At 37.3% G+C, this 27,433-nt stretch overlaps 1 protein-coding gene across 2 annotated transcripts in view; it reads right to left on the bottom strand.

The window, feature by feature from the left end:
• Nucleotides 1-27,433, bottom strand: part of LOC133663380 (collagen alpha-3(VI) chain-like) — a 124,656-nt gene that overhangs the window by 16,053 nt on the left and 81,170 nt on the right. For both annotated transcript variants that reach the window (XM_062067805.1, XM_062067806.1), the window contains 23 exons: nt 21,330-21,941; nt 20,380-21,003; nt 18,602-19,198; nt 17,880-18,491; nt 17,421-17,755; nt 17,066-17,144; nt 16,837-16,982; nt 15,700-15,792; nt 15,577-15,630; nt 15,353-15,424; nt 15,183-15,209; nt 15,058-15,102; nt 14,916-14,969; nt 14,763-14,825; nt 8,797-8,862; nt 8,657-8,710; nt 8,545-8,580; nt 8,407-8,469; nt 5,898-5,960; nt 3,304-3,366; nt 2,994-3,056; nt 1,233-1,283; nt 1,129-1,164 (listed from right to left, as the gene is read on the bottom strand). In XM_062067805.1, the coding sequence (XP_061923789.1) occupies nt 1,129-1,164; nt 1,233-1,283; nt 2,994-3,056; nt 3,304-3,366; nt 5,898-5,960; nt 8,407-8,469; nt 8,545-8,580; nt 8,657-8,710; nt 8,797-8,862; nt 14,763-14,825; nt 14,916-14,969; nt 15,058-15,102; nt 15,183-15,209; nt 15,353-15,424; nt 15,577-15,630; nt 15,700-15,792; nt 16,837-16,982; nt 17,066-17,144; nt 17,421-17,755; nt 17,880-18,491; nt 18,602-19,198; nt 20,380-21,003; nt 21,330-21,941 (3,908 nt within the window). The remainder of the gene's footprint in view (nt 1-1,128; nt 1,165-1,232; nt 1,284-2,993; nt 3,057-3,303; nt 3,367-5,897; nt 5,961-8,406; nt 8,470-8,544; nt 8,581-8,656; nt 8,711-8,796; nt 8,863-14,762; nt 14,826-14,915; nt 14,970-15,057; nt 15,103-15,182; nt 15,210-15,352; nt 15,425-15,576; nt 15,631-15,699; nt 15,793-16,836; nt 16,983-17,065; nt 17,145-17,420; nt 17,756-17,879; nt 18,492-18,601; nt 19,199-20,379; nt 21,004-21,329; nt 21,942-27,433) is intronic.

Here is a 27,433-nt window from a genome sequence, read left to right as displayed (position 1 = left end):
TTGAAAGTGGCGCACCCCAACTGCATTTTTATTACCGCCACACCTTCAAAATGAGGTTGTTGTTTTTAATTAAAGTAATATGATATATTGTAGCCCCTAGAAGAAATCACACAAAGTCCGTTTCTATTTTTAACTTTTATTACCAATTTTATGATAAGAAACAATGGCACAAATCCTACAGGTTTTACCTCCACTTTCATCTCTGTAGAGTCCGTGCTTCCCCGGACACACAACAACACTTCCTTGTTCTCGCCCAATCCCCTTTCAGGGGATTCGGCGAGAACACGGTGTGTTTGGGAAGTTTTTTTGTTAAAATGGGACAGACTGACATCATATCCAAACCACACAAACATAATACATTAAAATTAGCTGGTTGTTACAGTATGAATTCATATATATATAGCCTATTATTTGCACTTTACTGACAAGTGATGTACCGAAAACTTGACGAGACTTTGATCACTGAAAACGGCGCTACCGAAAACACACACCATTGTCTGGAGCGTTGTCAGCATGTCTGCGATTTGGACTGGATTTTTATATATATTGCAGATATACCCATCTACAAAATGTGCAAACATATAGAGGACAGTGGCGGCTTTTAAGAAGAGAATTTAGAGCAACAGCGCGAAGCAAATGTGATGTCACTGCGGCTCTTTTCTTTCCTCAGGGACATCGAGGGACAGAAGTAGGGTTTCTAAACACGAGTATATTCTATAATAACACCAGAAGAAGATGATAGATGTGTTGATAATTGTTTTTAATAAAAAAAAAAATAGTTAAAAGTCTGAAAACACTTGAAAAAATCTCAACAAAGTACTTTGTATAAAAAGCAGCAACAAATGAAAATATGGCAAAACGATAGAAAAATATTCTAACACTATTTAATAATAACAGATATGTTTTAAATGTATGGATACATTTTTGAGTCTTTTTAAAGGAAATCGTATCATCATGGCAAATTATGCAAATTAATTAATGACGTCATGCTGACTACGCCCATAACCACGCCCCCACCGCCACAGATATCTTAGCAGTTTAGGGGAAACTTTGGAATTACTTAAATATTACTTCTAATAAATATAAATTATACAGCAATGTTGGTGATAAATTAGGTTTCGTATTTACCTTTGGCCCTGGAAAGCCTGGAAAGCCTTCGTCGCCCTACAAAGAAAAATAAACAGTTATTTGAGATCATAAAGTGTTCACTAAATGTCTTAAAAGTGAATTACCTTCCTTCCATTGTTCCCAGCAACACCAAAACCATCTCTGCCATCTTCACCCTTAGGAGGAAACACATCAGGTGAAATGCATATTTCATAAACAACATAACGCTAACATTTACTAGCAGGAAATACTGTAGTAATACAGTATAGACTGTAGTATTATTATTAATATATTGTGTTTTATGAGTGCTTTCATTAGTAATACAGTACAGTAGTAGCAATATTATATTGTGTATTATGAATGTTTCATTCTATAATGCAGTATAATGTATATTATGAGTGATTCCATTAGTAACACAGTATAGTAGTAATATTTTATTGAGTATTATGAGAGATTCCCTTAGTAATACAGTGAGTGCTTTCATCATATTATATGAGTACATTTCATTATATTATATGAGTACATTCCCAGGCCAGCTGGGAAACATACTGCTTGATTTAATAAGATCCAACTACCACGTGCTGAACAGCGTGTGCAACATATAAAATAGTGTGTACTGTTGGGGGGCGTGTTGGGTGAAATTTACTAACACTGCGTGTGCATTTGAAAAGTGGTGCAGACTGCATTATTTAAATGAAGATTTTGCATGTACTATAAGAGACATCACCACAGAGACACTCTAATTTACTGTACATTCATGTTTTCATGCTCCTACCTGTGGTGTTTGTATATGTTTTCAAACATGCAGGAGACATGTATTGCTTTTTATGGGAAATTTAGCAACAGTGCATCTACCGTAAATTCTGAACTATAAGCCGCTACTTTTTTGCTACACTTTGTACCCTGCGGCTTATAAAACGGTGCAGCTGATTAAAGGATATTTCTCAGATAATGGCCATATTGCAAATAGTTTTCATCAAACACAAGAAAATGCACTGAAAAGGTGAGTTATCGTTTGTCCATAGCGTTACCACTCGTATGGATTCTTCATTCATCATTCCAAGCAAGTTTTACAATATAACTAAAACTATTCATTCTTTCTAAACCGGCCTGTGTGCGATCTGAAGGAGTTTGTTCATGCATATTTGTATGTGCTATCATAATGTAATCAACATAGCATCGTTAGAATTAGCTAATATGCTAACATGTTTACAAGTGTCTGTGTTAGTATTATTACAGTAACTTACAACGCTGTAATAATTTTGTATTGTTTCAGTTTCATCAATTACTCAGTAAATGTACCAAAACGTCACAGTGGAGTTATTGAGTCTGTTTAGCTGATTGGAGAGCGAGCTTCCGCAGCTAGTGAGTCCATGACAATGACTTCTGTTTTGTTTGATCATCTGTTTTACTGCCATGTTGCAGACACCGTTTGGAAACAATTAAGGTATGTAAATAAACATTTATGAAATCTTTGTGTGTAGTTAACTAATTTCACAACGTATATAGCTGCAACTTATAGTCCGGTGTGGCTAATAGATGGATTTTTTCCCCCTTTTTCTAAAAGTTAGTGGGTACGACTTATATACCGGCAAATCTATAGCACATAGAGCACAACGCATACAGAACATTGAAACTACTTTTTTTTTAACCACCGAAAGTGTGCTCATTGGAGAAAGGCTGCAGTTACTCCTTTAAGGACGCAAATAAATGCATACTTAAAAAAGTGTTTTTCCTGTAAAAAAAACTAAAATAATGTTATTAAATAAATACTAAAGGACACCAAAACGCTTCATGTGATATTAACACTGATTATGAGTGCTTTTATTAGTAATACAGTACAGTAGTAGTATTATATCGTGTATTATGAGTGTTTTTATTCTTACGGGCTCTCCACGGGGTCCTAGGGGTCCGAAAACACCCTTGACTCCTGGTTCTCCAGGCTCTCCCTACACATACAGGTACACACACAATTAGACAAATACACACGTAAGCAATGACACCATAAGACACAAAAACCAAAGAGTTCAACACTTCTTCCCTTTTAGACTTTAATTCAGATGTTTTTTTCCTGTGATATTTTTTTTACAAGACAAGACAACTTGTGTGCTTGCTAACATGAGCCAGGAAAATTTCAACCATAAATAGTTTACAAATGAAACAAGTTGTTAAAAATACATTTTTTCCGCTCAGTACCTTACGACCCACAGCTCCTCTTCTTCCCTTGTCTCCGCCAGCACCCGGACTTCCTCCAGGACCCTGAAAAGCAAATATCACACATGAATAAATCTTTATTAGTATTTATAAAAGCAAATATTACACATGAGTAACTTGTTACTAATATTCATAAAAGCAAATATCACACATGAATAACTTATTAGTATTTATAAAAGCAAATATTACACATGGGTAACTTATTTGTATTTATAAAAACAAATATCACACGAGTAACTTGTTATTAGTATTTATAAAAGCAAATGTAATACTCAAGTAACTTTTAATTACCAGCTTTTTCAGACCATCCATCAACAATCTATTAACATAGATATGAATGTATATACGACGGATATTGCTCTCCAAAATAATGTCTCTCTTTTTGATTAAATAACACTAGGGGAACTCCTGGGACGTGTAAATGGGACAAAACAAACAACTTGTTTACTTGACCCACTTATCAAGGATCTGTTTGTAATATTAGGACCATCAGTGCTAAATATTATAAATTTATCACTTTCCTCTGGCACTGTTCCCCTAGCATTAAAAAAAGCGGTTATTCATTCCTCTGCTCAAAAGACCTAACCTCGATCCTGACCACATGGTAAACTATCGGCCGGTGTCCCACCTTCCCTTTATCTCGAAAATCCTTGTTCCATTGTTGCACAGCAGCTAAATGAACACTTAGTGTCTAACAATCTCTGTGAACACTTTAATTTCTGTTTCAGGGCAAATCACTCTACGCAGACAGCCCTCGCAAAATTGACTAATGATCTATTGGTAACTATTGATGCTGTTGCGTCATCCATGTTGCTGCTACTTGATCTTAGCGCTGCTCGCGATACCGTCGATCATAACATTTTATTAGAATGTATTAAAACACATATTGGTATGTCAGACTTAGCCTTTTCTTGTTTTAACTTCTATCTTACTGACAGGATGCAGTGCATTTCCCATAACAATGTGACCTCGGAGTAAGTTAATGTAACGTGCGGAGTTCCACAGGGTTCGGTTCTTTGCCCTGCACTCTTCAGCATCTACATGCTGCCGCTAGGTGACATCATACGCAAATACGGTGTGAGCTCTCACTGTTATGCTGATGACACCCAACTCTCCCCTAAAGCTGACCAACACGCCAGATTGTAGTGACCTGGATGTGTGTCTAAATGAAATTAAACAATAGATGTCCACTAACATTTTGCAACTCAACAAAAAAACCCGGAAATGCTGATTATCAGTCCTGTTAGACTCCGGCACCTTATTAATAATACCACTTTAACATTTGACAACCAAACAATTACACAAAGCGACTCGGTAAAGAATCTCTGTATTATCTTCGACTTAACTCTCTCATTTGAGTCACACATTAAGAGTGTTACTAAGACAGTCCCCTCCGAGGTTTCTCATTGTGCCCATTGGGTTAAGTTTTTTTTGCCCTGATGTGGGATCTGAGCCGAGGATGTCATTGTGGCTTGTGCAGCCCTTTGAGACACTTAGCAGTGAACAGCAGCGGTGGCCGGGCCTGACAATCATTTTTGGTGATTTAACCCCCAATTCCAACCCTTGATGCTGAGTGTCAAGCAGGGAGGTAATGGGTCCCATTTTTATAGTCTTTGGTATGACTCAAGGGTGATGGGTCAAATGCAGAGAATAATTTCGCCACACCTAGTGTGTGTGTGACAATCATGGGTACTTTAACTTTAACTTGTGGTTCAGGGCTATGTAAATAAACTTTGATTGATTGAATCCATCAAGCGGCTTCGTAGCTTACCAAAATCATACTAAAACATTTTTACTTTTTTTTTAGCGTTGTGTGTAATGTTCTATATTCCTACTGAAACATAAAAGTTTTGGGCTCTCTTGCGAACCTGTACTTGCTACAGTCATGTATTCAACAGCCGTCAGCCTGCAGTCCACACATATTTCTTATGTGTGACCGCCATCTACTGATCACACTTATCATTACACCATATGCAAAATAAAATAGCTTCGAGGTTGGTAAACACAATTAATCCTTACATTAGGCAAATTGGGTTAAAAGGCGCACTGTTGATTTTTGAGAAACTGAAATAAGTTTAAATGCGCCATATATTCCGAAAATTACAGTAGTACGTGACTGATAATGACGTGATGAAACACTATAAAATATAAAACAATATCAAACATTATTGAACAACAACTGCACCTGGAATCTTTTCATCACACTGACTATAAACAAATACATAATAGTCAATAACCAAATAATCCCAAATAATGTAATTTTATAGACTCCTATTACTCGCACACTTTTTTCCTTCCATCATTTCCTCCATTAGATTATGTAAATATTGTAATCCATAATGTATTCTGTGTGATTTCTTTTAACTTAATATCTACTTTTAAAATCTTTATTTTGATGCATTATTTTATTCATTCTTACTTGCTCTATTTCTGTCAAATGATCCATTATTAGTTGTATTTCCAAATTTTTCTTTCAATCATCACTACATACGTTATCTGTTAATTTTTAGTATCTACAATTGTTAATTCTCTTTATTTGTAAAATGGAGACATTCAATGTTTTAAGGGGTACTTACTCTAGGTCCAGGATTTCCATCTTCGCCTCTTGGTCCTGGTGCACCGTTTGGTCCTGGTGGACCCTATTGAACACAAATGAAGTCCACATTTCATTATTATTTATATTATGAAAAACAAATTAAGTTTTTACTCTTCTACATATTACTTCATAGCATGCGTATATTACTTCACAATATATTACTTCATAGTTTGAATAGCCATCCTTCCATTCATTTTCCAGTGCTTGTCCCTATATAATTTTATAATTTGACAATATTACATCATCATTTGAGTATATTATTTAATATTTTGAATATATTACTTCATAGTTTGAGAATATTATGTCATAGTTTGAATATATTACTTCACAGTTTGAACATAATACTTCAAGTTTGAATATATTACTTCAAAGTTTGAATATATCACTTTATAGTTTGAATATATTACTTCATAGTTTGAATATACTACTCCATAGTTTGAGTATATTACTTCATAGTTTGAATCTACACCTTTATAGTTTTAGAATATTGTGTCATAGTTTGAAAATATTACTACATAGCTTAACAATATTACTTTATAGTTTTAATATGTTACTTTGTATTTTGAATATATTACATCATAATTACTTTATAATTAAAGAATGTTACTTCATAGTTTGAAAATATGACCTTATAGTTGGAATATTACTAAATAGTTTAAAAATATTACTTCATAGTTTGAAAATCTAATTTTATAGGTGGAATTTATTATGTCATAGTTTGCAAATATGACTTCATATTTTCAATGCATTACTTCATAGTTTGAATGCATACATCTACATTCAGAGCACAGGCAAAGAAGACGCCACAGAACAAAAACAAAACATAATTGCCCCAGGTCCTCCGCATTTCCTGTTCTATACACAGTCCCATAAACTATTCTTATTTTGCAAAGAGAAAAACAACTGTCATCTTCATCTTTGTATGACTGTATTTTATTTATATGTTAAGTACTTCAAGTGTACAGTGTTATTGACTGGTGTTTTTTTTTTAGATATATTTTAGTATAAATTCAAACTTACCCTAAAACTCAACTTGCATGTAGACTGAGGACCACCTTTAGCCTAATGAGTACAAAGTAATGGACCATAGGCTGACACTTCCACTGGTACTGATGCAAGGAAACCGTCTAAGACAGGAATCTCAAACTTGATGTTTTGTGGCCCTCTACTTAACTTAGTAATTTGTGTAATTGTGTACCCGTGGCATGTAATACTTAAATATATGGTCCTTATATATAAGAATCTTATATCCCACTAGATACTAACCACAATAACGGTGCAACACAAAAATGACAGCACAACAAACACACATTTTGCGACACAAAGAACAGCTTCCTGTAAGCAAGCAGAAGTGTCTCTGACCATCTCATGGGGAACTCAACAGTGTCAAAATATTAAAAAATAAATATTTATAATTGCTTAAGGCCTACAGTTACATAGTAGAAGTAATTAACACATTTAGTCAGATGGTTAAAACGTGATTCTGAATTGAATACTTTGGCCGGCCCAGCCTCACCCAAACTCTATCTCCAGCGGTCTCCAGGTAAATTGAGTTTGAGATCCTTTCTCTAATTATACATTTCATTAGGGAAATGCGATGAGGTGTTGGGGTGGCCATGATAGCCAGGGGGAGCTTTCAGTATTAGTACTTTATTCATGCTTGAATAATGCACAAGCCTCCAGCTCGGTGGCAGCAGTGCTAGAATGAATCAGCAGGCTGAGCAGGAAATATGTAGATTATATAATATCCTTTCGTAGAATCAGCTCTTTATTTGGAGCAAGTGCTCATCGACAACTGGCTTACAAATACATAATGTACATTTCTCAATAGTATTTAGATCCAGGGGGCATGAACATGTTTAGCCCCCGTGGGGTTGTGTGTTATGACAGAAAATTATTAAGAAGCACCGCACTAAGGATTAATATGAGATACAGTTGTGGTCAAAAGTTGAAGAAATAAGTCCATGTCAGAAAACCAACAAATTTAGCTGAACTGCACCAATTTTGTCAAGAGGAGTGGTCAAAAATTCAACCAGAAGCTTGCAAAGCTAGCAAAAGCGCCTTATTGTGCCTATTCTATTATTGCAGTGAAACTTGCCAAGAGAATGTAACAAAATATTAATATTGCTGTATGTATACTTTTGACCCAGCAGATTTGGTCACATTTTCAGTATACACACAATAAATTCATAAAATAACCAAACCTCGTGAATGTTTTTTGTGGCAAACAAGTATGTGCTCCAATCACTCTATCACAAAAAAATAAGAGTCGTAGAAATTATTGGAAACTCAAGACAGCCATGACATTATGTTCTTTACAAGTGTATGTAAACTTTTGACCACGACTGTAGTTGAGCCCATCAGTGGCAGCATAAAGGACCCACAAAAGCCTATTTTTTTCAACCCATCAAACCCCACAAAGTCCTCATGAAAGTGTATTGAAAAGTAAAGAACGCAGTTACAGTCTTGAAAGTCATTCCAAAACTTACTCTGGACCCTCCAATACCAGCTTCTCCCCTCACACCATCAACACCTGGCGGTCCTCGATTACCCTTGAAAACAAACAGCATTTGTCAGGAGACATACTGCAATAAGATGTTGAATAAAATTATTCCAAAATGATTTACAGCTTGTCCTGGTGCACCTCTTCGGCCATCAGCTCCCTAATACAGAAAAAAATAATACATGGATTCATACAAGAAATACATGCACATAAGACAATGGATGGATGAACGGTACCCTTCTTCCTGCTTCTCCAGCTGTTCCTATGTTTCCATCCTCACCAGGCTCTCCCTATTATTCCCAAACAACAGTAGAACAGTGAACTAAACTATGATGCAAGTAAATACATTTCAAGAAATACACTAGAGGATTTTTACCGCTGGTCCAGCATCACCAGGGTCTCCTTTTGGCCCTGCTCGATTGTTATCGCTTCCACTTGTACCCTACAAGACAAATTAGAACATTTACACACAACAAGAAGTCTCACACCATTTCTAAAACATTTAAGAAGCTCTAAAACACAGCTCTGTTTCAGGTTAAATACAATTGATATACACTCCTGATCAAGATGTTAATTTACATTTTGCATTGTTGGTTCTTAAAGAGAAACCACACTTTTTTGGAATTTTGCCTAACACTTAGGTAAGACAAGAACACATCTTTCTTTTATAATGCACTCTAACTTGTAATACACAACAAGTATTAGGTGGCTAACTATGCAGCTGATGAGAGTCATTTATTGTGCCCATAAAGCCCTCTAAAAAAACGCCAATAATACTCTGCTGCAGCAACACCTCTGAGCTGGTAAAAAAAAATACATTCTAGATCATAAATCATGCCTCCCACTTGTAAAGTAAAAAGTTGAGGCCATTAGCCGAGAAGTTGGTCAACTTTGACATTCAACTTTGACCCAGAGATCACGAGAAAGACATAAAAAGATGCTCGTTTGCACCCATCTTTTCTTTTCTTTTTTTTTTTTTTTTTTTCCACCTGTGTGAGTATTATAATAAATTCTTCATATAAACAAGAAGATATGAACATCCCATCAGTCTCAATCCCAGTGAGACACATTGTACAGTAAGTTATTGTTTTATTATGTTCGCAAGGTATATTTATATATATATATATATATATATATATATATATATATATATATATATATATATATATATATATATATATATATATATATATAAGTATATATATATATATATATATATATATATATATATATATAAGTATATATATATATATATATATATATATATATATATATATATATATATATTATATATATATATATAATATAATATATATATATATATATATATATATATATATATATATATATATATATATATATATATATATATATATTATATATATATATATAATATAATATATATATATATATATAAGTATATATATATATATATAAATATATATATATATATATATAAGTAGCACTTAGCAATAGTGCTACTTGCTGGATCTGCTTATCAATCAGCTTCTAAAACTTGTAGCTCCTCCTCCTTATATTGAGACTCAAAAATGTAAGGTTCTGGATCATTTGTCCCAAAGTAGTCATCGTCGGTTTTTATTTTCAAGACGATAAAAAACGCTTTCAAGATGCGGCTAATGAGAGTCACCATTGTAGCCTTCAAAGCCCTCTAAAACAACTTCAAAACCCTCCATCAACATTTTACATACACGCTGCCAGTCTATATATAATATAATAAGAGACACGTTCATAACAATACGTAATATGTACAATATTTACCGTATTTTGGTCATTTTAAGCAATACCGGAACTTCTTTCCTCAGCGAATTTATTTCAGTTTCCATAGTAGCGCGAAAACAAAAGGAAGGGTGAAACGTTGGAGCAGATGGAAAATGAGAGAGTGAGGTTGGCGTGACTTGATACTGCAAATGTGGAACTTGGACCCAAGCTATGCCGAAAAATAAATGGCGTGCTTACCCAAATCAAGTGGGAACGACCAAACAAACTATCCATCGAGTAAGTCACTGTCAATCAAATCAATCAAACGGAGACAGCCCTCGCAAAATTGACTAATGATCTATTGCTAACGTTGGATGCTGATGCGTCATCCATGTTGCTGCTTCTTGATCTTAGCGCTGTTTTCGATACCGTCGATCATAATATTTTATTAGAGCATATCAAAACACGTATTGGTATGTCAGACTTAGCCTTGTCTTGGTTTAACTCTTATCTTACTGACAGGATGCAGTGCGTCTCCTATAACAATGAGTCCTCGGAGTATGTTAGGGTAACGTGCGGAGTTCCCCAGGGTTCGGTTCTTGGCCCTGCACTCTTCAGCATCTACATGCTGCCGCTAGGTGACATCATACGCAAATACGGTGTTAGCTTTCACTGTTATGCTGATGACTCCCACTCTATATGCCCCTAAAGCTGACCAACACGCCAGATTGTAGTCAGCTGGAGGCTTGTCTTAATGAAATTAAACAATGGATGTCCGCTAACTTTTTGCAACTCAACGCTAAGAAAACGGAAATGCTGATTATCGGTCCTGCTAGACACCGACACCTATTTAATAATACCACATTTGACAACCAAACAATTACACAAGGCGACTTGGTAAAGAATTTGGGTATTATCTTTGAGGGGGGTGGGATGGGTCCCCACATCTGCGGTCCCCTCCAAGGTTTCTCATTGTCATCCCTTTGGGTTGAGTTTTTACTTGCCCTTATGTCGTTGTGGCTTGTGCAGCCCTTTGAGACACTCGTAATTTAGGGCTATATAATTAAACATTGATTGATTGATTGATTGATTGACTGCAATATTGATCATGAGACACAGGGCCGTTGCTCAGAATTCTGGGTCCTCTGAAAGAATATCGGTGTGAGTTCCTCTACTCCATAAGTTCACATTCTTAATAAATGACAGAAGAATATATGGGGAGTCATATTGTTAAAGTTGTCCAACTTTTTTGTTGCCCATAAACGCATCACTGGCAGTGATGTGTGCCATGAGTGCACATGGTAAAGAGTTGGTTTAAGCCTGGTTTGTACAGCAGACAATGACCAGTTTTGCTTGATAAATGTTTTTGTTTTTGGTGTGGTTACAGCCGAATATTAACAATTTTGCTCAATAAAGTTATCGATGGAGTTCATGTCCTCCTTAAAGCGTCTCGACAGACGTTACAATATTTAAACAGTGTTGACGTCATGAGCATTGTTTCATCTGTTGTGGCCACTTGTTGTCACCTGTCACTCAAATTGTTACATTGCAAACTCCTAAAGAACAAATTGACATGAGTTTATTTTGTTTAGAGTTCAGATGGGATTTGATTTTGTGCACACCATATTATTTGCTGTGCTCAGTGGACACAACATTTCGCAAGCACGCACCGGAACGTTGCTCAATGTCCTGTGCCACTGCTGTGTTGCTCTTACTCCTGGCCTCCTTCCCAACTTTTTTCTGATATCGGGACTTTTTTGGGGGGGGCATCCTAACGCTGCTGGAGTTTGCTTGCACTCACTTAATTGTGATGAGGAAGAACCATGGCGGGGAGAACGAACCACGGTGTGGACCAAACCATTTTTTATGAGAATTTATTAAAAATTATTAAAATATTGTATGACTTGAGGCTTTTTTTTTGTTCAGGTTCATTCAAATGAATTTATATTAGTTCAGTGTACACGTAATAATTTTGTCATAGAGGCTACTGGGGACTCTGCAACTAGATAATTTCCCCATTGTGGGATGAATAAAGTCTATCCTATCCTAAATACGTCACATCAGACAGCTATTTTTAAGTTGTTTTTATGACTGTAATAAAAATATATATAGTAAGAACAGTTGAATAGTAATATTTGACACCCTAGTGAAGCATTATAATATTAACTTATATTAACTAAATAGTTTATAAATGCAGAATAAAATTGTGTGTAAAATATTTTAATTTTATGAAGATAAGTGTCCAGTATGCCTCAAAATAAGAAGGTCCTGGGTTCAAACCCGGGCTCGGATATTTCTGTGTGGACTTTGCATGTTCTCCCCATGATTGTGTGGGTTCTCCCCAGGAACTCCGGCTTCCTCCCACCTCCAAAGACATGCACCTGGGGATAAGTTGATTGGCAACACTAAATTGGCCCTAGTGTGTGAATGTGAGTGTGAAAGTTGTCTGTCTATCTGTGTTGTTGGCCCTGCGATGAGGTGGTGACTTGTCCAGGGTGTACCCCGCTTTCCGCCCGAATGCAGATGGGATAGGCTCCAGCACCCACCGCGACCCAGAGAGGGACAAGCGGTAGACAATGGATGGAAGGATGGTGTCTGATTGCAAATGTAATATATATCATTTCAAAGATTAATACAATTTCTCCCTGTGCCCACTTCCTAAAATTATGAAATATAATTATTTAAATCCTTCATAAATGTTTTTTTTTTTTTTTTTACAAGACATGCACCTGGGGATAGGCTGATTGGCAACACTAAATTGGCATTAGTGTGTGAATGTGAGTGTGAATGTTGTCTGTCTATCTGTGTTGGCCCTGCGATGAGGTGGCGACTTGTCCAGGGTGTACCCCGCCTTCTGCCCGAATGCAGCTGGGATAGGCTTCAGCACCCCGAGAGGGACAAGCGGTAGAAACTGGATGGATGGATGGGTTTGACAAACACAGACTATATTTGAATCTCAGTAAAACGAAAATAATGTTATTCAGTGACAATAAAAAAGAAGGTCAAACACAGATACAAATAGGGAGTAGACATTGAAAGGGTAAAATAAATTAAATGTTTTTGGGTGTAATAACAGACGATAAAATGAACTGGAAATCTCATGTTAAAAACTATACAACATAAAGTAGCAAGAAACACGTCAATTATGAATAAAGCAAAATATGTTCTGGCCAAAAATCACTCCATATACTCTGCTGCTCGCTTGCGTTACCATATCTGAGTTATTGTATAGAAATATGGGGAAATAATTACCAAAGTACACTTCATTCACTAAAGGTGTTACAAAAAAGATCAGTTAGGATAATATGCAATGTTGGATATAGAGAACACTAAAACCCTTTATTTATTGAATCGAAAATATTGAAATTCAATGACTTAGTGCATTTGCAAACAGCAAAAATTATGTACATAGAAAACTATAACCTGCAACCCAAGAATGTACAACAATTATTTTCAACAAAAGAGGAGAAATATAACCTTCGAGAAAACAATTATTTAAAACATCTGTATGCACGTACAACACCTAAAACCTTTAGCATATCAGTATGTGGAATTTAATTATGGAATGTATTAAGCAAGGAAGTAAAACAATGTACTAATATGATCCAGTTTAACAAACTGTTGAACATCAAAGTGTTCACAAAGTACAAAGAAGATCAGATCAGATAAACATCTTGAAAATATTTTTTTTTAAAGTTAATTTTATTCATTTCATAGGTGAACCATAAATTACTTAACTATTTATTTCTCACAACTTAATTTATTGTTTATTTATGTATTTAATAATTATTTACTTGCTCATTTTATATTCATTTATTTATTCACTGCTGTGTTACAAATAGAGAACAAAAAAATGGGTTAAAACTGCTATGATACGAAAAAGGTTAGGATTACATAAACTCTTCTTCTTCCTACTCCTTTTCGGACACGCTGTAATGAAACAACTCGACTTATCTGATGTATTACATTGTAACTGTATGCATGTTCGAAAATACCAACCAACCAAACAACTCGCTATTAGTATAAATTATATATTTCATGTATTTGATATTTCTATTCTAAAATATCAGTCCTGTTACTTTCAGTCCTGTACTCAAATGAGTAATCCTCGTCGTACTATTCTTTTCTATATATCCTATAAAATATAGGAACAATTTCCCTTGTGGATCAATAAAGTTTGTCCAAGTCTAAGTTGTCTATAAGTAGTTGAATAAGTGAATTATCAGATTTAGGGTTGGAAAAAAGGTGTTTTTTGAGAGAATTATGACAAGCAAATGGCACTGATTGGGTGGAAAGGTCCTCAAATGAATCCAAAATGAACTTGAATGGCAACAAATAATCTTTTGCAAATGAGCTACATTAGCTCCTTTATATGCGTTTACATGACTATCACATGACAAGCTCTCCTAAATGTTTCTGCATGTCACTTAGGGACTTGATGAGTTCAAGTCCAGGACAAAACTGCAGAAAACCCAGTTCAGAACATCCAACATGTTTTATGGCTTCTTATTTAGAAACATCTTTGCAATCACCATTAAATATTAAGTTTGTAGGCACATTGGAGACACTGAATATGATAGTACAGCAATTATTTGCATTGAACAAAACATCAAGAAAACTCACAGGGTCTCCTCTGATTCCTGTTTCTCCTCTGTCTCCTGCTTGTCCCTTGATACCTTTAGGACCCTGTAAGCACAGAAGAACAAAGTAAATGTAATATGTGCAGTATACCGTATTGTAGCCATCATGTATTTAATAACTAAATCCATGACTTACTCTTCTGCCAGGATTTCCTCTGTCTCCTGAGGGTCCAGACACGCCACTGTTGCCCTGAAAAGAAGCAAAGTCATCAGTTACTACGGTTGTTCTTGGATTAACATAAACTGATGAATCATAAAATCGCAGAATTCTCCCTCACCTCTTCACCATTAATGCCATCCAGGCCAATCTCTCCAGCTTCCCCCTGCACCACATAAGGAGTTGTTAGCTTCCTTCACTTCATTTTACAAGCATAATTTCAATCTGAAAAGAAAATGACATCACCTTTTCTCCAGAGTATCCCCGGGAACCCTGAGCGAAGGAAGGAATATCGCATTAGGACTCATACATGCACTTTAATTTTAAATACAGTATGTACAGTACATAATAATAAAGTCAAATACATATATTTGACTGTATATTAAATATAAACATTTAAGCTTATCAATGTTTACCTTGAAACCTCTCTGTCCAGGACACCCTTGGAATCCCTGAGTTCCATTCACACCAGGAGGACCTCTCTCTCCCTATTAGAGAAGGAGAGTAAATATGCTGACACATGAAAATAAAGAAAGGGAATAATCCATAGAAAAGTTTCTTAGGTGCGTTAAAACCAAAGCTTTACAGCTGTAGTAAGAGTTTTTATGGAGACCACATGCCATGGCAGAATACCACCTACCGGTCCACCCTCATCTCCAGGATGCCCCTGGCTTCCAGCAGCTCCTGGACTACCCTACAAAAACAAAACAATTTATAACCACAGGTTTTGTAATTAAATGTTCTCATTTGGACCAATGGTTACCTTAAGTCCAGAAAGTCCTACAGACCCTCGGTCTCCTCTTGCACCTGTACACTTGCATGGTACTCCACAGCATTCTCTCTCTGCAATATTGTCCTACACAACAAAAAAAGTTTCTATTGTTGGGACTCCATTTTTTTTCCACTGCAGCATCTACTTGTGCTTTGTGTGAATAAATATACATAATTCTTCATGCGCTTTGCTTGGCCTTTGTTGTTCTTGTGGCGGCATTCCAAAGCATAGTCCTCACAAGCCTTATATTTGAAACGAAGTCTAGCACTGAATTCTCCACAGGACACCACGTATAGGAAGCTAAGCTAACCAGGGAGAAGCTGCTAAGGACCAGGTTACAGGATTCCAAAAGCACGACAACATCTACAGCGCACACACACGTTAGTGTTGCCAACACCCACACAAGGAAAGTACCTAATGGCAGTCCTAAAAGTTGACAAATGACGTGATCAGTTTATTTGCATAATTGGCCATTTCCAGTTTGTATTCAACTTGTTCAGCTTGCGCCTTCTCCTCTGATTTTGGATCAACATTTACAATAAAGTAAGTTAGAGCTGTAATTATTATATTACTTTCAGTTCCAATAGAACTTAGGGACGGCGTGGCGAAGTTGGTAGAGTGGCCGTGCCAGCAATCGGAGGGTTGCTGGTTACTGGGGTTCAATCCCCACCTTCTACCATCCTAGTCACGTCCGTTGTGTCCTTGGGCAAGACACTTCACCCTTGCCCCTGATGGCTGCTGGTTAGCGCCTTGCATGGCAGCTCCCGCCATCAGTGTGTGAATGTGTGTGTGAATGGGTGAATGTGGAAATACTGTCAAAGCGCTTTGAGTACCTTGAAGGTAGAAAAGCGCTATACAAGTATAACCCATTTATCATTTATCATTTAACTGTGGGACATGACATCATGCATCCCAGCATTCACCACGTAAAATCAAAACAACACCATATTGGCAGGAAACAACGCGAGTTAGTTCAAACTGGTAGAAAGACGTACCACGAGACAGCCAAAAGAACAGAGGAAACCCAGGGAGATCATTTAAATTTCGAAAATTCAAGATTCATACTCGTAATCTACTGATTTGATTTCACTATGTGACTTATTTAAGTTACAAATTAGTTAAACTTACGAGTTGCTCCATGAGCTCATAGTCCAAGTCCAGGACGTTAAGTCGTAGAGGTCTGGTGTACCTGAAGCCGCGACCAAATTCCAGTAAAGCAGCTTCCTCAAATTTGAGCACCCGCTCGAGCCCAACAAGGATGAAACTGCTGACTCCTGATGGTAGACATAATATTTATATTTTCTGATGAATCTGTTATGATGATTTCACGAAATTTTGCATTTCACAAAGTAATCACCTGATTGTCGGAGCTCTTCAACTCGTCTTTTTAATTCAGAATAGGGCGAATCCAGACCATCAGTCAGATGAATAACAACCTTGAAGGGAGAAAAATAAAATACTATTAATTGTCTCCAGTAATGACAGTGGAGATCATGAGTATTTGATCCCCTGCTGATTTGATTACATATACATTAACAGCTCATACTTTTATTTGAATAGACCAGCACAAAATAAACGTTATACATTAATTTGTACTTGATTGAGTAAAAAATGTACTTGATCCCCATGCAAAGCATGATCTCATGCGTTGTGCAGAAACCCTTATTGGAAAGCCCTACTGTAGCGTGATCAGGATTATCTAAAAAACAAACCTTGACAGCATTATCTTGTCTGGTTCTGAATCTGTCAGTGTAAGCTGAGATGGTCTTGCTGGTAAGGACAAATGGGCCGCGAGTTCTAAGAGCTCTAAAGTCATCAAATAGCTTGTCAGAATTGTCAGTGAAATCCAACTGGACAGGCTGTCCAGCAGAGTCGATGGCAAGCATGCCAATTTGGATAGTGGGAATCTGCCCAGAAGAACAACTGATGGTTGACATTTTGGAGATCCTCTGCAGAATAGCGCCCATCTTGCTCTGGAGGTTGGTTTGAGCACTGAAGATATTCTGTGCAGAAACATCAAAGCCCACCAACACCTCAAGGTTGCAGGCTGGAAATGGTACAAAAATAAAAACAAAACTTTGAAAACGTTTTAAAATAATTGTTGCTATGACTGTTGTGCAAAACTATTTGGGAATGTATTCCAAAAAATATAATTTAACAATGCGTCTTACTTTTAGCAACATCTTGTACTCCAACACACAGCTTCCCCTTCACTTCATCATCTAACGTCTCCAGGATTTGCTCAGTGAGCTCTGAAAGCTCCTGAAAGGTTCTGGCCCGAGCTACCGCTGAAGAATCACTTGCAAGGTTTTCTAAATCGTTCCCAGTGTCACCCACTCCCACGGCATATACTCTCACACCGCTATTCTTCAAACCAAGCGCTGCTGATTTTACGTCATCAGATGACCGTCCTCCTGTGAAAACCATTAGGATTTGAGGAGTGCCTTCATCTTTTCGACTGCCTCGTTCTTTAGAGAAGTGGACATTCTGAACGTGCCGAATGGCAGCCCCAGTGTTGATTTTTCGCCCCCCTTTGTATTCTGCTTGTTCAGTGGCACTAACAATGTCCTGCTTGTTTTTGTGGGTGTTGAGGTAGAAGACATCGGTCACATCTGTGGCATAATGAGCCAGTCCAATCCTTATGTTGTCTCGATCATTGAAGAACAAATCTATTAGGTTACTGACAAATGCCATCACTTCATTGAAATTATCTCTGCCCAAGTTTATAGAACCATCCACCAAAAACACGATATCAGCCTTCTTGGGTGCAGGCAAACCTTGTGCTGGAAAAATGTGTTGATGATGACAGAATAGAGTTAGTAGCAGTTATTACATTCATGATATAAAAAGGTACAACATGTCATAAAATTGTATTCATTTCTACAGCACTCACTGGGAATCTCATCTATGGTTGGTTTCACAAGGACGTTTCCACTCAATCTTGAAATGAACCTGTCTTTGATTGCTGGCAGGCCTGGGAACGTAGGAACTTGAAGGACATCTTCTGACGTGGTTGAAATTTGGGCTAACTGCCTTTTGTCTGCCCCACTTGATCCAATACCAATGCAGTTGACCCTGGATCCTTTGAGCAAAGGTCCATAGATAGACACATCTTGGGGAGAACGTCCACCTGTGAGAACCACAAGATGCTGGGAGGCATCCACTGGACGAACACCAGCTGATGGCTTTAGTTCATTCTGTATCACATATTCAATGGCATCAGCCAGATCCGAAGATCGACCACCGATTTGACGAAGTCTATTGACAGCTGAGATAACAGCTGGTTTGTTGTCATGTGAATTGAGAGAGAATTCTGTTTTAACTTTGTCTGCGTATTGGACAACGGCCACACGCACTTGGTCAGGCTGTATTTCCAGTTGTTTAACAATGTTCAGAATGAAGTCACGGATATGAGCAATACCCGTAGCCCCAGTGTTGTCTGAGCCGTCAATGAGGAATATAATGTCCTTCTTTCCAAGGTCTAAAATACCTGTAAAATAAACAAAAAAAGAAATTAGATTCTATTTAGCTTTTTTAATTACTAATTTGAGTTATTTATGAAATGTATAAAAGCATCTGATATTTTTAGCCCTTTTCCACGTCAGACCAATTGCCTAATAGGTAATGGTGAAGCCATGAAACTGTTAAATCAGAAAACTGTATGCCATACATTTTGTAAATAGACACAAGTGCTTGTATAATTATTTTATGTGTCAATGTGTACATCTGACAGCCTATAAATGTGTGTGGCCTATATATGTACAAAATAAAATGTGGGTGAGGTTTATATTTAGGTGCACTCTATAGTCTGAAATTTATGGTAAGGATTAGGGTTAGGGGTTTAACTGGTCAATTTAGTTCACTGAATTACCTCTATATATTGTTTGATTTGTCATACTGTACACACATTTTTTAGTTCTTTTTGACAAAATATACATGTAGTTACAACACGGTTGAACTCAAAATTATTAATTGGCCACTGTACCGTTTGTTTTTAAACTTTCAGTAGTTGGCAATGAACAATAAAACAAACATTTCAATTGCACAACACTAAGTTATTGAATGTGAGATATTTTCACAGCTTGGTTCAGCCCTTGCAACCGGCACACTGTATCCAAGTTGGGGTTGGTCAGGTTGATGCTTGAGCTTTTCTGGTGGGCTGAATACAGGGCACGCAAATATGATTTGCTGTGTGTTATGGTTGATGGGTCCACAGATACAGTGTACCGATGGGCGCAGCTCCCAAACTCTCATATTGTGTTTGAAGCGCCCAACACCAGTAACTAATATTACCATCCCTTTTAAAATTGTCCAGTTAGTGAAAATTTCTATATATTGTAAATACTGGAAATGTAGGGGGCTTCAAAATTTTTGAGTGCAACTGCGCATACATGCAATATCAGCTTTATCATTCAAGAAAGTACATGTTTATACAGTATAACAAAGATTTGGTATGAATGAAACATTTGATACATCTTGGCAGTGTATATGATATAACAATTTGACATTTTAATTAATTTTGTTCTAATGAGGATGATGCTTACAGTTTAACTGAAACCATTACAGAGCAAGTCATATTTACTGGAATACTTTACAGTAATTATTGTTTGAAAACCTTTTTTTGTGCCTTAAAATGAAAAAGTGATATTGATAGCTCTTGATTTAACTTACCAAGGTCTACATTTGGAGGTGTATAGCTATTGATGATATCAGAAGTTGATATTGTTTTGACTGAATCAATGAGCCGCTGCTCCACCGCGGGAAGCTGCTGGAAACTGTCAACTGTGTAAGCCAGCTCAGGCGTCATGGAAATCTGCCTTAGTTGATCTGGGTCTGAATTCCTTGAGCCAATGGCAATGGGTGCTATGTGGTTTCTCTTTAGTTGGTCAGCTGGAGTAGACACATCATCCGTAGATTTTCCACCGGTAACTAAAATGAGGAACTGTGGCACTCCATCTTCGATGCGACTTCCTGCTGACCTTTGGTAGATGTTTCTGGAGACCCACTCAAGAGCACGACCTGTATTAAGACGATTTCCTCCAATGCTTTGAAGTCGTGTCACAGCCTGGCGTACTTCCTCCTTGGTGGAATATTCCTTTAAGAGAAACTCTACTGTCGCATCATCACTATACTGTACAACTGAAATTCTGACGTTATCCAGTCCAACATCTAGCTTCTCCACAACTCTTTGTATCATTTCACGGATGGAAGGAAAGTCGTTTCGTGCCGCACTCGAACCATCAATGAGAAACACAACATCCCTCTTTTCTCCACCAGTGACTGCTGGTACAATTCCTGTATGGAACAAAGGAAACCGGGTATGGTTACGGATTACACGTTTCAAAATGTAGCTATGTGAAATCACAATGTCAATACATGTTTTAGCAAAGTATAAAGCCGAAAACAATATTCATCAATTCATTCATGTATTCAATTACTTTCGTTTGCTTGTCCTGTTCAGCGCCGTCAGTGAGCTAAAGCCTATGCCAGCTGACTTTGGGTGAGGGGTGGGTTACACCCTGGGCTGGACAATTTGGAGTCTCCAATAACATATGCATGGCACTCAATACATAAAACTTGATTTCATAATGTACAGATAGATGTTTTAAAAGTATAGGTACCATCATAGTCTGGAAAAACTGGAATCATCCTGGTGATGTCGTCATCGGATAATTCAGTGAGAGTGGTGATGAGGTTTTCTTGTACCGTATATAATCCTGGAAGATCATCTACAGTGTAGGCAAAGTTGGGTGTGTAGGACACCATTTGGAGCTCCTTAGGATTTACATCTGTTGTTCCAATGCTAAACGGAAGAACTCTTGCTTGTTTCAGGGAAGATGCTGAACGTTTGACATCATCTGTGGAAGACCCACTGGAAACAACAATCAGAAACTGAGGTACACCCTCTTGTTTCCTGCTACCACGTGCGGCAGTCAGAACATCATCACTGACAAACTTCAAGGCCTGGCCCAGGTTGCGCTGTCTTCCTCCTCGCTGCCTGATTCCTCTGACTGCATTCAAAACTCCTTCTTTGGCTGTATGCGTGTTCAGATACATGTCAGCCTGTGCATAATCACCAAACTGCACCACACCAATCCGGATCTTATTTTCAGCCACATTGAGACTCTCCACAACTCTACGGATAAACTCCTGGATGATAGGGAATTCCCGTCCAACACCATCAGATCCATCAACCAGAAAGACGATGTCCTTTTTGGGGCCCTGCGATTCGGCTGAAGAAAAGAGAGAAAAAAATAGTTTACTTTCTGCTTCTTAAACCTAACCCTAAACGTGTGTTGGTTTATAACATAAATTTAACACAGATAATCAACATAATTAGCATCAAAGGAATAACACTTAAAATGCATCCTATGTTAAGCATGTGAATGTCAACAAAGCCAAGGAAAGAACATCAGATTTAATGTTTATTTGAAGAACCGCTTGTATAAAGAACTTTGATTGATTGATTGATTGAGACTTTTATTAGTAGGTTGCACAGTGAAGTACATATTCCGTACAATTGACCACTAAATGGTCAGGATAATTATATTGATGCATATAAAGAACATAAACAAACACATTGAGTCAATAATAAGTAGCAAATACATTTTACTTTAAAAATAATAATCTATTCTGTTTTATTTTTTAGCACAACACAAAGACTGTGTGCATATTTGAGTACATAACAGCCTGACATTTTATTCATTGTTAGTTGTGACAGTATTTCCAATTTGATGATGTTCATGGTACCTTTTACCTTAATACACCCGCAGACAACACAGCATCTTTCGTGTCACTATATTGTCAAAAAGTGGATGCTGAACATAACTCTAGCTAAACTGTAATAGTTTGCTTTCTCATATTGGTTATGGCATTAGTTTATTTTAAACACACATTAAGTTTATGGTTGTCCCGATACCAATATTTTGGTACCGGTACCAACATGTATTTCGATACTTTTCTAAATAAAGGGGAACACAAAAAAATTGCATTATTGGCTTTATTTTAACAAAAAATCTAACGGTATATTAAACATATGTTTCTTATTGCAATCAAAGAACAATTTTGGCCTTAAATAAAATAGTGAACATACTAGACAACTTGTCTTTTAGTAGTAGGTAAGCAATCTAAGGCTCCTAATTTGGCTGCTGACATACACAGTAACATTAATCCACTTGTTCATTTACATTAGTTTTGGATGATACCACAAATTTAGGTATCGATTCAATACCAAGTAGTTACAGGATCATACATTAGTCATATTCAAAGTCCTCATGTGTCCAGGGATGCATTTCCTGAGTTTATAAACATAATATGAATTTTAAAAAAAAGAAAAAAGATTTTGTGATGATGAAAAATATCAATCATAGTAGTATCGACTAGATACACTATTGTACTTGGTATCATTACAGTGGATGTTAGGTGTAAATCCACCCATGGCATTTGTTTGCATTCAGGAGCTGGTGAGCTATTGTATCCTCCTACGGTGTGTAGTGAAGCATGTTTAGCTATTCCTTGTCCTGCAGGGATGATACTTTTAAGAAACATACTTTATTTGTCACCATGGAGGCGAGGATTAGTGATTTAGAAGTACACTGCCAAACACTGTTGTCTGCAGATGGATGTTAGTTGCTAACCAGCTAGCCATGTTTTAAAGCCCCTTTTGCTGAGCGGCATTTTAGTGTTATAGCTTCACCTTCATTGTTAGTTTTTAAGCCAAAATGCGCCCATTTTCCCTTTTCTGTCTACACACCGTGTCTGCTTGTAAGTAGGGCTGGGTGACATATCGATATACTCGATATATCGCGGGTTTGTCTCTGTGCGATATAGAAAATGACTATATCGTGATATTTGAGTATACACTCTCACGCAGTTGCTTTAGACTGTGGGCATTACACTGCATGCGTTTCCCTCTCTTTCTTGTCTCTCCTTTTCACAGAGACGTAAAACAAGCGCACCTTCTTACACACGACACGTGTGCAACATCACACGCTCCCGCGGAGCAGAGAGGTAGCGACATGGTAATGTTAGCTGTGATGCTAACGGTGCGGTGTGGGTGGTAATACGAGAGAGAGAGGTGCGAATCTGGTAACAAATGGAGGAAGAATTAATTCCCAAGAAAAACAGCACGGGATCCATCGTCTGGCGGTAGTTTGGCTTCAAGCGGGAATATGTTCAACATTTATGCAGCAAAAGCGTTGCTACAAAAAGTAGCAGCACTGCTAATGTAGCATCATTTGAAAAGTCACCCGCTAGAGAATGAGGAGTGCTTGAAACTCTGCATGTCAACATCTTCGGCCGGTGCCACACCAACAAAATGCCGTAGCAACTATTTCCAGATCAACACCGTATGAAAAAAAAAAATCAACAACAGAAGGAGATAACGTCCGCAGTAACCTACCACATAGCGAAGGACATACACTATTTGATTTCCTATTATGCAGCTCATTTTTATTTGAGTTATTGAAATATCTTGTGTGACATCATGCAAAAAAGTGCACTTTATTTGTTTTAAACTATTGTAGTGGCGTTCTGTACAAAAAGTACACTTTAATTTAGTGTTGTTTTGATAAGTCATCTTGGTGACATCATTCACAAAAGTGCACTTATAGCTTGTATTAAAATTTCTCTGACAATCTTGCACTTTCTGTTTTGGAAATGACATGAATGTTTGTGCCACTGCTTAATAACTGTTTAATAAATACAGTTTTGGTAAATTGACTTAGCTGGGATTTCCCTCTCAGCATGAAAGTTTAAAATTAGCATATATTAATGCAGTATGAACAAGAATGTTTTAATGTAGACACATAGAATCATCATACTGCTGTGATTATATGCATCAAGTGTTCATTCAAGGCTAAGGCAAAATATCAACATATATATCGTGTATCATGACATGGCCTAAACATATTGAGATATTAATAAAAGGCCATATCGCCCAGCCCTACTTGTAAGTACCGTATTTTTCGGACTATAAGTCGCTCCGTAGTATACGTCGCACCGGCCGAAAATGCACAATAAAGAAGGAAAAAAACATATATACGTCGTACTGGAGTATAAATCGCATTTTTTGGGGAAAATTATTTGATAAAATCCAACACCAACAATAGACATTTGAAAGACAATTTAAAATAAATAAAGAATAGTGAACAACAGGCTGAATAAGTGTACGCCATATGACGCACAAATAACCAACTGAGAACGTGCCTGGTATGTTAATGTAACATATTATGGTAAGAGTCATTCAAATAACTATAACTTATAGAACATGCTAAACGTTTACCAAACAATCTGTCACTCCGGATCGCTAAATCCGATGAAATCTTCCTCCCCGGTGTCGCCTCTGGTATGTCCTTTCTTTCTGCTGCTCGATCGCCGTTCTCTGCTGCATATTTCACTACGTCCAGCTTGTAATCTGCAGTATATGATTTCCTTTTCGGTGCCATTTTAGTTCAGCCCTTCTCAGTTTTTATAAGTTACCGCCAATGTTGATGTGATCCACTTTAATAGCTACGGCAGTAGCGTATAGCATATAGCAGTTAGCATACCATGACCCACAATGCACTTCTGCCATGACCCGCCCCCGCCGAATTCTTATTGGTTGACGTGTGAGTGACGATTGCTGACGTGTGTGTGACGATTGCTGCCATTTGCTTCGTCTCTTACGCGAATGAGATAAATAATATTATTTGATATTTTACGGTAATGTGTTAATAATTTCACACATAAGTCGCTCCGGAGTATATGTCGCACCCACGGCCAAACTATGAAAAAAACTGCGACTTATAATACGGTACTCTGTAATTGTGCGCTGCCGAACATGCTTCTCTGCTCGTAAAACCAGCAATGTCACGACGGGACGACGACTCACCGTCATGACCGTAAAAAAAAAGATGAACTGGTACTTTTCAAACAGAGTATAGTACCGTTTTTTATTCATTAGTACCGCGATACTATACTAGTACCGGTATACCGTACAATCCTAATAAAGTTACATGACAGTTTCACATTTCAACATGTCCAAAAAGGCCTCTAAAGAAGCAGATCTTATTCAATCCTATCCCTTTTCTATTTCATAACTATTGTTAACACAATTTTTTCACTTACTAGTCTACTCCATTCGTACTTTAAAACGAATGAAAAACGTAAGTCTCGTGATTGTTTCCTAAACTAAAGGTTGTTGGTTTAATGCTCACTTTTAAAGTGTCCATTTTACAAGATAAAGAGCCCTGAGTTGTTCCTGGTGCTGCATTGTCAGTGCATGAATGAGGAGCAATGTGATCGATATAAGTTACGAGTGCTGTTATTAGGCTGAAGGAAAAAAAACATCAACCTATAAGATTGAGAGTTAACATTTTGGAGTGACAAACAAACAAATGCCTAACATTCTGGCTGCCTATCTAAAGCGTTACATAAGAAAAGTAGAACTGTTTGTTTCGCCACTGAACTATCCACAGTGCATTGTAACTGAAAAGGGGGGTTTCTATGAACCGGTCTGCCAAATGCTGGGACGATTACTAGAAAAACCTTAGAAGAACACCAATGCTTTGTGTATAGTGGACATAAATGAAAAGGCAGCCATCTGAGAAATAAAGTACAAAAAGCTGGGAAACACCAGGCCTAGACATGAACCACACCTGCTGCTAAGAAAACTGAATGCACTTCTGGGCGCCTGGCAGCACAAACAAAAGTCATCACAAGGCTGAAAAGGGCTTGGCCCCAAAAAATGGGGCGGCTACAGCTAAAATCAATAGGCGCATGAGCGAGGCTCACAAAGGAGTAGGTAATGGCACTAGGAGCCAAGTAGCAGCTGCTTGGTGACCATGCAGTAGCTCAGGATGGGAAGACCCAAAAAACTACTTGTGCACTGCCTGGATCACCTCCAAGAATGCCTGGGAATTAATGCCACACAAATGGATTCTGATTTTTAGCTTGTTTTACAGATGAACATCAAGTGTTGCATATACAGAAAGGACATGCTCTGTCTCCACTTCTGTTCTGCACAGGCTCTATATGAGCAAGTCCTACCAGTGGCTGGAAAAGGCTGTTCTGAAAGACAGCCCGCACACACAATATGTAGAAAATAAATAAAAAACAGGGTCTAGCATTATTAGTGACTGGACAAACATGCCCCTGAGATAGTAGAGCACATAGAAGCAGGATGTAAGATGAAGCTAGGTATTGCCTCGGTGAAAAGGATATGAACTGGAAGGCCTAAGGTTACAATGGATGACATCTTCAAAGATGCTCAAGAATGACTAATGAAGTCATAATGGCCATTCAACTTGTCGGTGCAAGATGGCAGCTGTGATTGATGACACATTCCCAAGTGACAATAACATGTTTATGAAAAGGAAAGAGAAGCTCAAAATTAGCAAGAGCATGACAGGAGATAGAAAAAGTGTGGAAAGTAAAAAAGAGGTAATCAAGTGATGTGACCTCCAAACTGGATGTGTGGCTTTACCAAATTTCAGGAATATAAAAAAAACTATGTTACTGTCCTAAGAACCTGTTTAGATTACAGAGCATAACTGTTGGCTTTTAAAGCCTCTGGGAGATAACCACAAACACAACTTCTAAGACAATCTGAACAAATCCAGTTGCAATCAATTCTATGCCCTGAAAAGACAATAACTTGGGTGAATGAGATTAATTCACAGGCATAACCACAAACAATAAACAAGTGTGTAGATACAGTAAGTAACACTGTATTTTTGCGTCATCC

Source organism: Entelurus aequoreus, linkage group LG13 (assembly GCF_033978785.1).
Source record: "Entelurus aequoreus isolate RoL-2023_Sb linkage group LG13, RoL_Eaeq_v1.1, whole genome shotgun sequence".
Taxonomy (NCBI): Eukaryota; Metazoa; Chordata; class Actinopteri; order Syngnathiformes; family Syngnathidae; genus Entelurus; species Entelurus aequoreus.
The sequence above is the reverse complement of the archived record's forward strand: the minus strand, read 5'-3'. Positions and strand labels throughout refer to the sequence as shown.